General features: G+C 41.8%; 1 protein-coding gene across 6 annotated transcripts in view; it reads right to left on the bottom strand.

The window, feature by feature from the left end:
• The window catches only part of vps8 (VPS8 subunit of CORVET complex), a 651,220-nt gene that overhangs the window by 568,312 nt on the left and 68,202 nt on the right, over positions 1-14,706 (bottom strand). For all 6 annotated transcript variants that reach the window (XM_078229111.1, XM_078229112.1, XM_078229107.1 and 3 more), the window contains one exon: positions 7,412-7,502. In XM_078229111.1, coding sequence (XP_078085237.1) covers positions 7,412-7,502 — 91 coding nt within the window. The remainder of the gene's footprint in view (positions 1-7,411; positions 7,503-14,706) is intronic.

Here is a 14,706-nt window from a genome sequence, read left to right as displayed (position 1 = left end):
CCAATCCTCTGGCTTTCCATTATTCCTCACCTCATGGTATGCTCTTTCTTATGATTTTATGCTATTCATGACTTCCTTTGTGAGCCATGGTTGCCTTGTCCTCCCCTTAACATCCCTCCTCTTCCTTGGAATGAATTTATGTTGCGCTTTCTGAATCATCCCCAAAAACTCCTGCCATTGCTGTTCCATAGTCTACCCTGCTAGGTTCCCTTTCCAATCAACTCTGGCCAGCTCCTCCCTCAAGGCCTTGTAGTTTCCTTCACTCAATTGTAGCACCATTATGTCTGATTCCAACTTGTCCCTCTCAAACTGCAAGGCGAATTCTATCATATTGTGGTCACTGCCCCCTAGGGGTTCCTTTATCTTAAGTTCCCTGATCGCGTCTGCCTCATTACACATCATGTGGAGATGCCAGCGTTGGACTGGGGTGAACACAGTAAGAGTTTTAACAACACCAGGTTAAAGTCCAACAGGTTTATTTGGTAGCAAATACCATGAGCTTTCGGAGCGCTGCTCCTTCGTCAGATGGAGTGGAAATGTGCTCTCAAACAGGGCATACCTCATTACACATCACCAGATCCAGAAGTGCCTGTTCCCTAGTGGGCTCTAGCACAAGCTGGTCCAAAAACACCATCCCGTAGACATTCCACAAATTCTTTATCTTGGGATCCGCTACCAACTTGATTTTCCCAGTCCACCTGCATATTGAAATCCCCCATGATTACTGTAATATTGCCTTTCTTACCTGCCTTTTCTATCTCCTGATTTATTTTCTGTCTGACATTCTCACTACTGCTAGGGGGCCTGTACATAACTCCCATCAAGGTCTTTTTCCCTTTACGATTCCTCAACTCTACCCACACAGATCCTACGCCGTCTGACCCTATAATCACTTCTTGCTAACGATTTAATTTGCTTCTTACCAACAAGGCAACCCCGCCCCCTCTACCCATCGGCCCGTCTTTTCAATGGGACACATATCCTTGGATATTCAGATCCCACCTCTGATCCCCTTGCAGCCACACCTCTGTGACGTCCACAACATCGTACCTTCCAATTACAATATGCGCAACAAACTCATTTACCTTGTTCCGTATACTGTGTGCATTTAGGTAAAGCACCCTCAGTGCTGTATTAACTGCCCCCTTCCTATAGTTGCCCTTTTATCTGCTGTGCCTGAAGTTTTATTCCCGCCAATTTCGATCCTCTTTACTCTATGACTAGTTCTGGAAACATTATTAACTTCCACTGAGCCCTGCCCCCCCATTAACTAGTCTTTGTGACTTCCTTATTTAGCCTTTCCGCTAGGATCCTGGTCCCAGATCGGTTCAGGTGGAGCCCATCCCACCGGTACAGTTCTCTCCTGTTCCAATACTGATGCCAGTGCCCCACAAAATGGAACCCCTCTTTCCCACACCATTCCATTAGCCACATATTTACCTCCCTAATCTTCTCTCTTTGCCAATTCGCACGTGGCTCAGATAATAATCCAGAGATTAATTTTTTAATTTGGTTCCTAGTTCCTGATATTCCCCAAACAGGTCCTCCTGCCTATTCCTGCCTATACTGTTTGGCCCAATGAGTTAAACTTCTTCCATGGAGCACACCAGCCATCTTCCACTCTTTCTGAAGTGAACAGATACAATCCTGAGAATCTCCACTGTGATGAGTTAAACTCATACAGCTACCTTGATGGAAAACTGGGCCTGTTGGAACTTTCCAGATCCTAAAACTCAGCGAAAGAAATCTCTAATCTGCCCTATAGTTTTTTGCCATTTTTAAAAGTCTTTCACGGGACGTGGGCATCACTGTCTGGGCCAGAATTTGGTCACCCAGCCCTGATTGCCCTTGAACTGAACGTCTTGCCCGGCATTTCAGGGGTTAGTTGAGAGTCAACCACATTGCTGTGGGTCTGGAGTCACGTGTAGGTCAGACTGGGTAAGGACGGCAGATTTCCTTCCCTAAAAGACATTAGTGAACCAGGTGGGTTTTTCTGACAATCAATCGTCACCATTACTGAGACTAGCTTTATACATGTGAGAGTTTCTGTCTGTGGCGAATGGGCCCTATAATTCCTCAACACTATATGTTAATTAACCAAAACATTATCATGGATGGGTTTAATTATTCACTTATTCCTTTGTGGTTTGGTTCTACTCACACTGCAAAAACTGTTGTTGAGATGCAGGTTTGCAAGTATTTACATTGTCAACGTTTTACTAAAACAATGGCATGCGATCTTCAAAAAGTGTAAAATGTTTAATGTTCAAAGACTATTTCCTCGGGTGGATGGAGCTATTACAAGGGGGCATAACTATAGGGTTCGTGGTGGGAGATATAGGAAGGATATCAGAGGTAGGTTCTTTACGCAGAGAGTGGTTGGGGTGTGGAATGGACTGCCTGCAGTGATAGTGGAGTCAGACACTTTAGGAACATTTAAGCGGTTATTGGATAGGCACATGGAGCGCACCAGGATGATAGGGAGTGGGATAGCTTGATCTTGGTTTCAGATAAAGCTCGGCACAACATCGTGGGCCGAAGGGCCTGTTCTGTGCTGTACTGTTCTATGCTGTACTGTTCTATGTTCTATGAAATAGTTCCGAATGTTTATTTATTTATTAGTGTCACAAGTAGGCTTACATTAACACTGCAATGAAGTTACTGTGAGAATCCCCCTAGTCGCCACACTGTGGCGCCTATTCCGGTACACTGAGGGAGAATTTAGCATGGGCAATGCACCTAATCAGCATGTCTTTCAGACTGTGGGAGGAAACAGGAGCACCTGGAGGAAACCCACGCAGACATGGGGCGAACGTACAGACAGTGACCCAGCTGGGAATCGAACCCGGGTCTCTGTCGCTGAGAGCGGTCAGCAGTGCTAACCACTGTGCCACTCATGGCTTCTCTCCAATCAATGTGGCTTCTCTACAATCCATTCATGCTCTACCCATCCAAGGAAGGACATAATGCAGCATCCAATTGCAAAAGCAAACTTCACAAATACTTCTGGTCACCATTCATCCAAGACTTAATTTCAATTTGATGGAAAAGAAACTGAATCCACACAAAAAAAAACTTCTGATTTCAATGGTTCCTATCGTAGCCACCCAATTGTAATTTGCATTATTTTGCATTTTAAGGCGCTTGTCTTTAATCGATTATTATAATTGGGGATTTTTATTTTCTTCCATTTGTTAACATATAACAAAAAGGTCAGTATGACCGTAAAGCAGTGAAACAAGCTTTTCACTATTCGGAAACTGCTTGGCTTTCTCTTTTAATGCAGGTAATTAGGAAGCAAATTGAAACAGGGGAGAATGATTTTGTGGGACATGTACAATGAGAGTAGAAAAAACAAATGAGAAAAACAGGAAAATTATAGATTTCAAATCAGGGTGACAAATTGGGAAATTTGGATCTTTATTGTATGCTATTTTAGAGAGAATAAATTCAATTTAAATTAAAACTGACTTCACTCAGTTGTATCTTTGGATGGTTTGCAAAGGATCTCTCTGTTTTGCTGCAAAGTTGTTTTGCAGAAACCACCACTTGACTGGCTGCACACAATCAGACCAACCAATTTTATTTAATGGCAACACTCTGCGATCTCTCTGTCTCAATACATGTTTATTTATATCTTATTTAAAATCTCATATCTCCACACATCCTCACTTGATTTCCAGTTGCGATGTCATGTTTCTCTCACTTTTCCTGTCAACCATTTCCCCTGTTTTTATTCATAATGGTGTTATGCTTGGTCATTGCACAACGCGGATGGATTTGAGACAAACTTCTGGATTCTTCCATCAGCTCAGGACCCATGGCCTCAACATTAACACCCCTCAATAGGCAAGGTGGAGGGGTTAAAAAGCAGAATTTGAGGAACCTGACCAAATATGTACGTGCTGGCAATTTTCAGATAATGGGCTTTCACGCATCTTACATACTGTGTCCTGGAGATTGTCCCTGCAACTTCATTCCCTCTCTGTCCTTCCGTGCCATCTCATCACCCCATGGCCAGGTTCTTCAATATATGAACTATTAAATTCATGGATTCAAGGTCCATTCTCACAACAGTCTTCCCAGGCCGAGATTAAGATTTTGCTTGGACCTTCTCTGCACTGAACAGCACCAAGAGTTTTGCCAGTGTTATAAAACAGAGGCGGATCCCCTCTTCTTTAAACTGACACCGAAAGCCCTATAATCTGTAAAAAGTGTGCACAAAATGGTGTGATCTGCTCTTCAGCAACTTCTAGTGGGTAAATAAAAATAACTCCCTGACACACTCTAAAATCAACACGTAACAATTTATTTATCTAACAGTGAACACATTAACTAAACTATTAACAAACTGAATAAAACACGATTCTAATGGATTTCTATTCAGATAAATACAATTCCCACTCATTAACAAAATAGAATTTTAGTCACTCTCCCAATTACAACCAGGTTTGGTGTCTTCTGGAATATTCTGGGTCTTGTCTGTTGATTCTTCTGTCTGGAACCTCTTTCTGCTATGGTACTTTTGCTTTCGAGATGAGGCTTTGAGCTAAAAGCTATGAGCTGTGGCAGGTGCTCTCTCTCTCTGGAGTTGAGAGGTGAACTCAGAGCTGTTACTCTGGCAGTTGGAAGTTGCTCTCTGCTTTTGTCCCACTGCCCCCTTCCTTTTATACCGGTGATGACACATCAATATCCCCGACAATATGATTGGTCCCAGGTTGCCAAAACCATCAAATTTAAATCTAATAGGTGTTTGGTATCGAAGTGCCCAATTCAAATTGTTGGCTTAATTTTTAAAAAAATTCAAATGCATGAAAGCCTGTTACCAAGGCAACCCTGTTGCTAGGCCTTCCAATGCAAATGTTTCATTCTGGGACCCCATATGCCCCTGCATTTTTTTAACACTCTCAGCACAGACCTTTTAAAGGGACCATGCAAAGCAATCACCTCTTAGCAGTTTACAATTTTTAAAACAATTTTACAAACACTAGGGATATGTAGCGTGTAAGGCTGGAGGAAGTAGGAAGTCACAAAGATGGGGAGAAATGAGATCAGGGAGTAACAGAAACACAACAATCCAAATTTTATAGCCGAGATATTGGGAGACCAGTAGCTAAGGCTAATTAACAGGATGGGTGAAGGATCAGCAGGTCTTGGTGTGCATTAGAATACATCCAAAAGAGTTTGAGGTTTACAGACCAATTGAAGATGGAAAGCATTTAATCTGTCTCAAAATGCTAATTTGCCCCAATGGGAGTTGGGGGAACACTCTAAGGGAAGATAGTTTTCCTGTAAAATTACTGTAGGCTAAATAACAATGAATTACTAAATAGAAAACCTTAAGACTACAACACATCCACTGAGGAAGGAGAAAATCGATGGTGCTCATAACTAAAGCTGCCATCATAACATTCTCAAGACACTAAACTTTCTCAAAATAGATGACAAATATCTGAAGCTATTGGGTCACTGCACCTGAGGTTTCCCCTCATGTCTGTCGTAAGGACATCCTAGAGGGTTCCACAGACAGTGAAGTACATGGACTGGCTGACATTCTTCTATATTGAAAAATAAATACATGGAAAATCTAATTGTTAATTTGTTTATTATTGATCTGAATTGCTTCAGTGAAATATCTTTGCAAAAGCTATAGTCATACTATTATGTGAATCTAGCTTTATCTATTTTAAAAACACTTTTTCAAACCACTACAAATGTCTGTGAAATACTGTACCATAATTTGACTTTTTTGATAATTTAATCACTTCACAAAATCTTCATTAGGTTAGGATTGTTTTCGCTGGAGTTCAGACGAATGAAGGGGGAATCTCAGAGACTTATAAATTTCTAACAGGACTAGACAGGGTAGATGCAGGGAGGATATTCCCGATGGTGGGGAGGTCCAGAACCAGGGGTCACAGTCTGAGGATTCGGGGTAGACCATTTAGGACGGAGGTGGAGACATTTCTTCACCCAAAGAGTGGTGAGCCTGTGGAATTCATTACCACAGGAAGTAGTTAATGCCAAAACATTGAATGTATTCAAGAGGCGGCTGGATATAGAACTTGGGGCGAATGGGATCAAAGGTTATGGGGAAAAAGCAGGATTATAGGCTATTGAATTTGACGATTGCTATGATCGTAATGAATGGCAGAGCAGGCTCAAAGAGCCAAATTGCCTCCTCCTGCTCCTATCTTCTGTGTTTCTATATTTCAATGTGTGATATAGAATATACAGTACAGAAATTGGCCATTCAGCCTGATCGATTCTCATTGATATCCATAACTTTTGCATGTTTTTTTTAAACCCAACTCAATCTTTCCTACAGGTACAGAACTGTGGAGCTCTTCACTTCTCTACTTTACACCTTCTTATCAACGTCAAGCTTTCAAAAATCTACCTTACTCTTAATTAATCGCAACTTCTCAAATTCCCTTCCTCCTTTTCCTCGGATTTGGCAGAATTCTCTGCAGCGACGGAGACTGAGCGGAGACCTGATAGAAGTCTATAAAATTATGACTTTTATAATATGAGAGGCGTAGATAGGGTTGGCAGTCAGAATCTTTTTCCCCCAGAATTGGAATGTCTAATACTAGAGGGCATGCACTTAAGGTGAGAGGGAGAAAGTTCAAAGGAGATGTGTGGGACAGAAAGTGGTAGGTGTCCGGAATGCGCTGCCAGGGGTGGCGGTGGAGGCAGATACAATAGGGGCATTTAAGGGGCTTTTAGATAAACACATGAATATTCAAGAAATAGTAGGATATGGACAAAGGGCAGGCAGAAGGGATTAGTTTAATTTGGCATCCTGCCCATCACAGCATTGTGGGCCGAAGGGCCTGCTCTTGTACTGTACTGTTTTATCTATCTATCTACAGAATTCATCACTAAGGATTGACATTTTTCCTAGGTTTGTCACTGAAGAAAAATTGCGTATCATACAAAAATTTACAGCCAATCAACACACACATTCACAGCCCCTGTAAACAGACAGGTAGCAAGCAGCCTTTAGAAAATAAAAGATATTTATTGAGGGAATGGTTTTTCTTCTTTCTGCACTAACAAATGGGCCAATTACCAGAGGTCAGAGATATAAAATCGTTGGTGAAAGTTTGACGAGAGGGAGGTGAGAATGTTTTCCACTCTGAGAATTGTTGGGATTATGAAGGTTCTGCCTGGAAAGGTGGTGGAAGCAGATTCCATGAATAATATTAAGAGGGAATTAGACTGAAACTTGAGCATGGGGAACTCACAGGGTTACTGATGGAAAGTGAGATAGTGGGACTACTAGCGAGACTGCTCTTGGAAGTGCCAGATGCAGCAGGCCGACTGAGTGAAATACATTTAAAAAATCTTAAAGACCATCTAATGAATTGGCCAATCCATTCTGAACACACGAAAGTTCGTCACTTACCAACCACTGCTTTGGCTTTTCCCTCATGAAAGGACCAGGCCAGAGATAGAGCCTCAATGAACCGCTCCTGCTTCAACAGGTAATCCACCCTCTGCAGACACAGCATGATGAGAGAAAGATACATCAGGGTTCAGACTGCGATACACTAGGATCAATAGGAAGTACGTACTTCCTGCAGCCTGGGCAAACCAATCGCACGTCACCTGCAGTTAAACTGTTGAGGCTGATGTGGTTACCCGATTCCACAATACAGCTGTGGTTATAGACAATACCACAATTCAAACATTATCTCAGTTTGCTCTAAGCTTCAAATGCTGGCGATGGAAAATTTAGCTGAATAACTAGCAAGTTTTGCCCATCATAACGCACAGTGGGTTAGCACTGCTGCCTCACAGCGCTAGGGACCCGGGTTCGATTCCCGGCTTCGGTCACTGTCTTGTGGAGTTTGCACGTTCTCCCCGTGTTTGCATGGGTTTCCTCCGGGTGCTCCGGTTTCCTCCCACAGTCCGAAAGACGTGCTGGTTAGGTGCATTGACCCGAACAGGTGCCAGACTGCGGCGACTGGGGGAATTTCACAGTAACTTCCTTGCAGTGTTAATGCAAGCCTTACTTGTGACTAATAAATAAACTTTAACTTTAGTTAAATGGTGCTTCTTTAGCAAGGTCAATATCTCGTGTAGTGTTAAAGAAACTATTTTTCTTTTTTAAACACAGTCCTTGTAAAAATGCATGAATACCATGATTCTAATTTAATTTTTCAAATCACTGAACTCAGAAAAGGTATCAATTTCTCTCTTGCCTAAGTAAACTGGTCCACTTTTGAAATATAAAACACTTCAATGACTGAGAAAAGTGAAATTTTGAAAGGGTCCATATAATACCCTAGATGAAAGGCATCATCGAGCAGCACTTCACTGGTGTTACTGAAATATAAATCAATGATTTTGGATCCCTTGCACCTAAATGATGTATTGATTTTTCCAAAGTAAGTTAAAAGCCTTAGTGTCTAGACTACTGTATCATTTTGACTTTACAAAATAAAAACCAACTCCAAAAACAGAATTCACATCAGCTGACACAAGTACACACACACACACATTGAACAGTCTGTCTGAGTAACTACTCCAAAAACTTGTATTTTTAATCACCTTCAACAGAGAAAAATGTCCCAAATCACTTCAAGCTGAGGAGCAGACCCAAGTATTGTTGCAGATATCTAGTTAATAATTCAAATGTTTTATTCTATAACTTTCAGTTTTAGGAATTACAATTTTAACTGCAGATAGATGGGGGTATCTGACACAGAACCTGATATGCAATTGTGATGTAAATGCAACTTAATTATTATACTTAAAAGCTAACTTTATATTTGCCTTGCAAGGTTGGACTTGATAGTGAAAAAACTTGAGCAATAAATGATCCGTCTCTGAGATTATAATGAAGTCACGGGGCAGAATACCCCCGTACCGCCCACCATGGGAATCATAGTGGGTTGGACATGAACCATGCAAAGGTCTGTTGATCTCAAACAGGATTTTCCAGTCTTGGGGCGAGCACAGCCAGAAAATCCCATCTAGCGGAGGGGCTGGTGAAAGATCTCCAAGCTCCATTATTAATACAAATTATTCATATGGGTTACAGAATCAAACAGTAGCATGGAAGGTAAAATAATTTGTCTACATTTGTGTTTGAGAGCATCCAAGCACAGGCCACATTGTCACGGAAATGGGATGTGGGGTGGATGTTTACTTTGTTTAATCTATCTCTATGTGTTTGCTGATAGAGTAAGAAGTTTAACAACACCAGGTTAAAGTCCAACAGGTTTATTTGGTAGCAAAAGCCACACAAGCTTTCGGAGCTTTTGCTACCAAATAAACCTGTTGGACTTTAACCTGGTGTTGTTAAACTTCTTACTGTGTTTACCCCAGTCCAACGCCAGCATCTCCACATCTTTGCTGATAGAAGCAGAGAGTTAAGTTCAATTTAGATTTTGTGAGGGAAAAAAAGCGCTCGGCAGCTTGCTCCCACTTGCGGCTAGTGGAAGATATCGCTAGTGGTCCTCATAGAGCCTTGTGGAGGAAAGCATTCAGCCTCAAACAGTTTGCCTTGAAAAAAACTGTACAGAAGCTATGGGAGCAGTCTGGGGAAAAAGCAGTCCATGTATGTCCAAAGCCAGGACAAACAGCTGAAAAGCCCAGTCATGAGGTCTTTCAAGAAATTTGGTCGGTCACTTAGTCAAAATCTAATAGAAGATCCCCATGTCATAGAATTAAAGTAAATTCCAGAGAGCTCCGGTATAACTTTTGCGTTAGTCCCAGGAAAAGTGAATGAACCTTCAAGATTTTGATAGCTTTAAGCTTCGCATAGGCCTCGTTCTATAAGAAATAACTCAGCCATGCAAAAGAATTTAAGGGACCATGCTGAGGAAGAGGTAATCTTTTTACAATATTTTAAAAGGGAGATTGATCAAGTCCAGTGAATTTATAGGGCAGTTAGGTTAATATTGTGGTATGATCAATAATGGAATCTTAATGAAAAGAAACATCCAGAAACTGAAAATCGAATAAAATCTAGTCAGCATGGATTTCAAAAAAGGCCACACTTAGCAAGTATATAACCATTCGGTCCATCAAGTCTGAACTGACTCTTTCAAAGAGTGATCCAGCGAGTCCCACTCTTTCCCCATATTCTTCTCCTTCAACTATTTGCCCAACTCTCTTTAGAAGGCTCTTTTAACCCATCCTATTAGACAGTGCATTCCAGTCCCAACTACTTGCTAATGTCAGAGTTTTTTTCTCATGTTACCTCTGGTTCTTTGCTAATTATCTTAAATCTACATCCTGTGTTATCAACCCTTCGACCAATAGTAATATTAGTTTCCTTTTATTTGCTCTGTTTTGTACACGGTTTTGAACACCGTGACAAAATAAGACAAGAAATAGGCAATACTACAGGTCAAAAGGTTAATCAATTTAAGTTAAAACAGAGCATCTTTCAATTCAGGTCTAACTTTTTCAACCAAAGCTGAAGAGAACTGCATAATGAGTTATCAGGGAATCATGAGATGAATAGCTTCAAAAGTCAATCAGCTGTGTTTCTCAAGAGAAAAGAGGAATATGAGAAACTGGCACTGATCTATCAGAAAGGGACTTGTTAAGCTTAATTACTTAATGTTTCTAAAAGCTCTTATAAAAACAAAATTGGGAGCCAATTACCAGCTTTGTGCTGTTTTAGCATTTATACAACCCAATAAGAGGCACAATCTTGCTTCATCAAGGCTTCAAGTAGCAGTGTTACACTTGAGCTGCAACCTTTGTTAATCTTACTCCAGAATAAAGCTAGACAGTATCTTATTTATGACAGAATTCTGCAAGTATAATTTTGGACATTTTTCATCCGTTTCGTGCTCTGCAGGAACCTACTGAAAATCTTGTGTGCTTTCAAGCCTCCTGAAATTGTACTTTTCTAACATGAATCTATCAACTTTGTTTCTTCTGCTTTCTTTAAATTTTAACTTGAAAAAAAATGAAAGATGCCACTTTTGCATAAAGAAGGTTTGCTTGCCTTCACGCGGTGAGTTATATTGTCATGTGAGCAATGCACCCTTAATTTTGGTACTGGGTTTTTTTTCTGTCTGTTCTGCAGTGCGCCTTTGGACTGCAGTAGAGTGAAAAAATTGGAATTTGGTGACTGAGGGAGTTCTGTGAGGAGGGGGCCAGGTGATTCTTTCCTTTCCCCAGAAACAGCAGCAGCACCCTTTGTAGGGCGGACCTGGTGAGAATTTCTATTGTCCTTATTATACCCTAAAGTGACGGAAGTAAAAGTAAAAAGAGTAAATCATGGCAGGGCAGCTTGGCCATGTGGAATGCGCCTCCTGTGTGATGTGGGAAGTCAGAGACACTTCCAAGGTGACCATGTGTGCAGGAAGCGTCGCAAGCTGCAGCTTTTCGAAATCCACGCTTTGGAGTTGGAGCTGTGACTGGAGTGGCTATGGAAAATCCGCAAGGATGAAACCTTCATGGATAGCACGTACAGTGAGGTGGTCACACCAGAAGTAAAGAGTGCAGAGGCAGAAAGGGAATGAGTGAACGCCAGGCAGAGCAAAAGCATTAGGCAGGTAGTGTAGGAGTTCCCCGAGTCCATCTCCCCCTTTAACAGGTTTTCCATTATGGAGACTGTTGGGATTGGTGGTTTCTCAGGGGAATGCAGAAAGAGCCAAGTCCATGGCACCAGGAGTGGTTCAGCCTCTAAAAGACAAAAAAAAAGGAGTGGCTCAGCTGCACAGGGGCAGAGTAGACAAAAGAATGGGAGAGCAATTAAGATAGGGGATTCTATCATAAGGGGAACAGTTAGATGGTTCTGTGGCTGTAGGTATAACTCCAGGATGGAATGCTGCCTCCTTGGTACCAGGGTCAAGGATGTCACTGAATGGCTGCAAGGCATTCAGAAGGGGGAGGGTGAACAGCCAGAGGTTGTGGCTCATTTTGGTACTAACAACATAGGTAAGAGGGGGGATGAATCCAGGCAGAATGGAGGGTGGCAAATGTAACCTGGCTATTTAAAAAAGGAGGGAGAAAACAGGGAAACATAGATCAGTTAGCCTAACATCAGTAGTAGGGAAAATAATAGAGTCTGTGATAAAGGATGTGAAAACAGGACACTTAGAAAATATCAATGGATCAAACAAAGTAAACATGGATTTATGAAAGGGAAATCATGATGGACAAACTGGAGTTTTTTGAGAATGTATTTGGAATTTCAGAAAGCATTTGATAAAGTCCCATACAAGAACTTAGTGTGCAAAATTAAAGCACATGGGATTGCAGGTAATAGATTGGCATGGATTGACAATTGGTTAGCAGACAGGAAACAGAGAGTAGGAATAATGGGTCTTTTTTGGAGTGGCAGGCAGTAACTAGTGGGGTCTCACAGCAATCAGTGCTTGGGCCCTAGCTATTCACAATATACATCAATGGTTTGGATGAGGGAACCAAATGTAATATTTCCAAGCCTGCTGACATGGTGGAAATGAGAGTGATGAGGAGGATGCTAAGAGGCTTCAAGGTGATTTAGACAAGTTGAATGAATGATCAAATGCATGGCAGATGCAGTATAACATGGATAAGTGAGACATTATCTACTTTGGTAGGAAAACCAGAATGGCAGAATATTATTTAGATCGTGAGAGGGGCTTTCAAAAATGTGTTAACCAGGGTTCAGGGTAAGCACACTCCTCCGAGAGTGAAGGGCAAGGCTGGTAGAAGTAGGGAACCCTGGATGACTCGGGATATTGAGGCCCTGGTCAAGGAGGAGGCACATAACATGCATAGGCAGCTGAGATCAAGTGAATCTCTTGAAGAGTATAGGGGGTGTAGGAGTAGAGTCGAGAGAGAAATCAGGAGGGCAAAAAGGGGACACAAGATTGTTTTGGCAGATAAGGCAAAGGAGAATCCAAAGAGCTTCTACAAATATATAAAGGCCAAAGGAGTAACTAGGGAGAGAGTAGGGCCTCTTAAGGATCAACAAGGTCATCTATGTGCAGATCCACAAGTGATGGGTGAGATCCGAAATGAATATTTCTCATCAGTATTTACTGTTGAGAAAAGGATGGATATTAGGAAATTTGGTGAAATAAATAGTGATGTCATGAGGAGTGTACATCTTACAGAGAAAGAGGTGCTGGAAGTCTTAAAGCGCATCAAGGTAGATAAATTCCCGGGACCTGATAAAGTGTATCCCAGGACATTGTAGGAGGCTAGGGAGGAAATTGCAGGTCCCCTAGCCAAGATATTTGAATCATTGATAGTCACAGGTGAGGTGCCTGAAGATTGGAGGGTGGCAAATGTTGTGCCTTTGTTTAAAAAGGGCTGCAAGGAAAAGTCTTGGAACTACAGGCCAGTGAGCCTCACATCTGTGGTGGGTAAGTTGTTGGAAGGTATTTTGAGAGACAGGATCTGCAGGCATTTAGAGACGCAAGGACTGATTAGGGACAGTCAGCATGGCTTTGTGAGTGGAAAATCATGTCTCACAAATTTGATTGAGTTTTTTGAAGGGGTAACCAAGAAGGTAGATAAGGGCAGTGCAATTGATGTTGTCTACATGGACTTTAACAAGGCTTTTGACAAGGTACCGCATGGTAGGTTGTTGCATAAGGTTAAATCTCACGGGATCCAGGGTGAGGTATCTAAATGGATACAAAATTGGCTTCTTGACAGAAGCCAGAGGGTGGTTGGCGAGAATTGTTTTTCAAACTGTCGGCCTGTGACCAGCGGTGTGCCTCAGGGATCAGTGCTGGGTCCACTGTTATTTGTCATTTATATTAATGATTTGGATGAGAATATAGGGGGCATGGTTAGTAAGTTTGCAGATGTCACTAAGATTGGTGGCATAGTGGAGAAAAGAAGTGAATAAAGTTATCCCCAATTGCAACGGGATCTTGATCAATTGGGCCAGTGGGCAGACAAATGACAGATGGAGTTTAATTTAGATAAATGCGCGGTGATGCATTTTGGGAGATTGAACCAGGGCAGGACTTACTCAGTTAATGGTAGGGCGTTGGGGACAGTTACAGAACAAAGAGATCTAGGGGTACATGATCATAGCTCCTTGAAAGTGGAGTCACAAGTGGACAGAGTGGTGAAGAAGACATTCAGCATGCTTGGTTTCATTGGTCAGAACATTGATTACAGGAGTTGGGACGTCTTGTTGAACAAGACATTGGTAAGGCCAGACTTGGAACACTGTGTACAGTTCTGGTCACCCTATTATACAAAGGATATTATTAAACTAGAAAGAGTACTGAAAAGATTTACTAGGATGCTACCAGTACTTGATGGTTTGAGTTATAAGGAGAGGCTGGATAGACTGTGACTTTTTTCTCTGGAGCGTAGAAAGCTGAGGGGTGATCTTACAGAGGTCTATAAAATAATGAGGGGCATAGATCAGCTAGATAGTCAATATCTTTTCCCAAAGGTAGGGGAGTCTAAAACTAGAGGGCATAGGTTTAAGGTGAGAGGGGAGAGATACAAAAGGGTCCAGAGGGGCAATTTTTTCACACAGAGGGTGGTGAGTGTCTGGAACAAGCTGCCAGAGGTAGTAGTAGAGGCGGGTACAATTTTGTCTTTTAAAAGCAGTTAGATAGTTACATGGGTACGATGGGTACAGAGGGATATGGGCCAAATGCGGGCAATTGGGATTAGCTCAGGGGTTTAAACAAAAAAGGCGGCATGGACAAGTTGGGCCGAAGGGCCTGTTTCCATGCTGTAAACCTCTATGACTCTATGACAGATTGGGAA

The sequence above is a fragment of the Mustelus asterias genome, chromosome 14 (assembly GCF_964213995.1).
Source record: "Mustelus asterias chromosome 14, sMusAst1.hap1.1, whole genome shotgun sequence".
Taxonomy (NCBI): Eukaryota; Metazoa; Chordata; class Chondrichthyes; order Carcharhiniformes; family Triakidae; genus Mustelus; species Mustelus asterias.
This window is presented reverse-complemented; position numbering and strand designations above follow the sequence as displayed.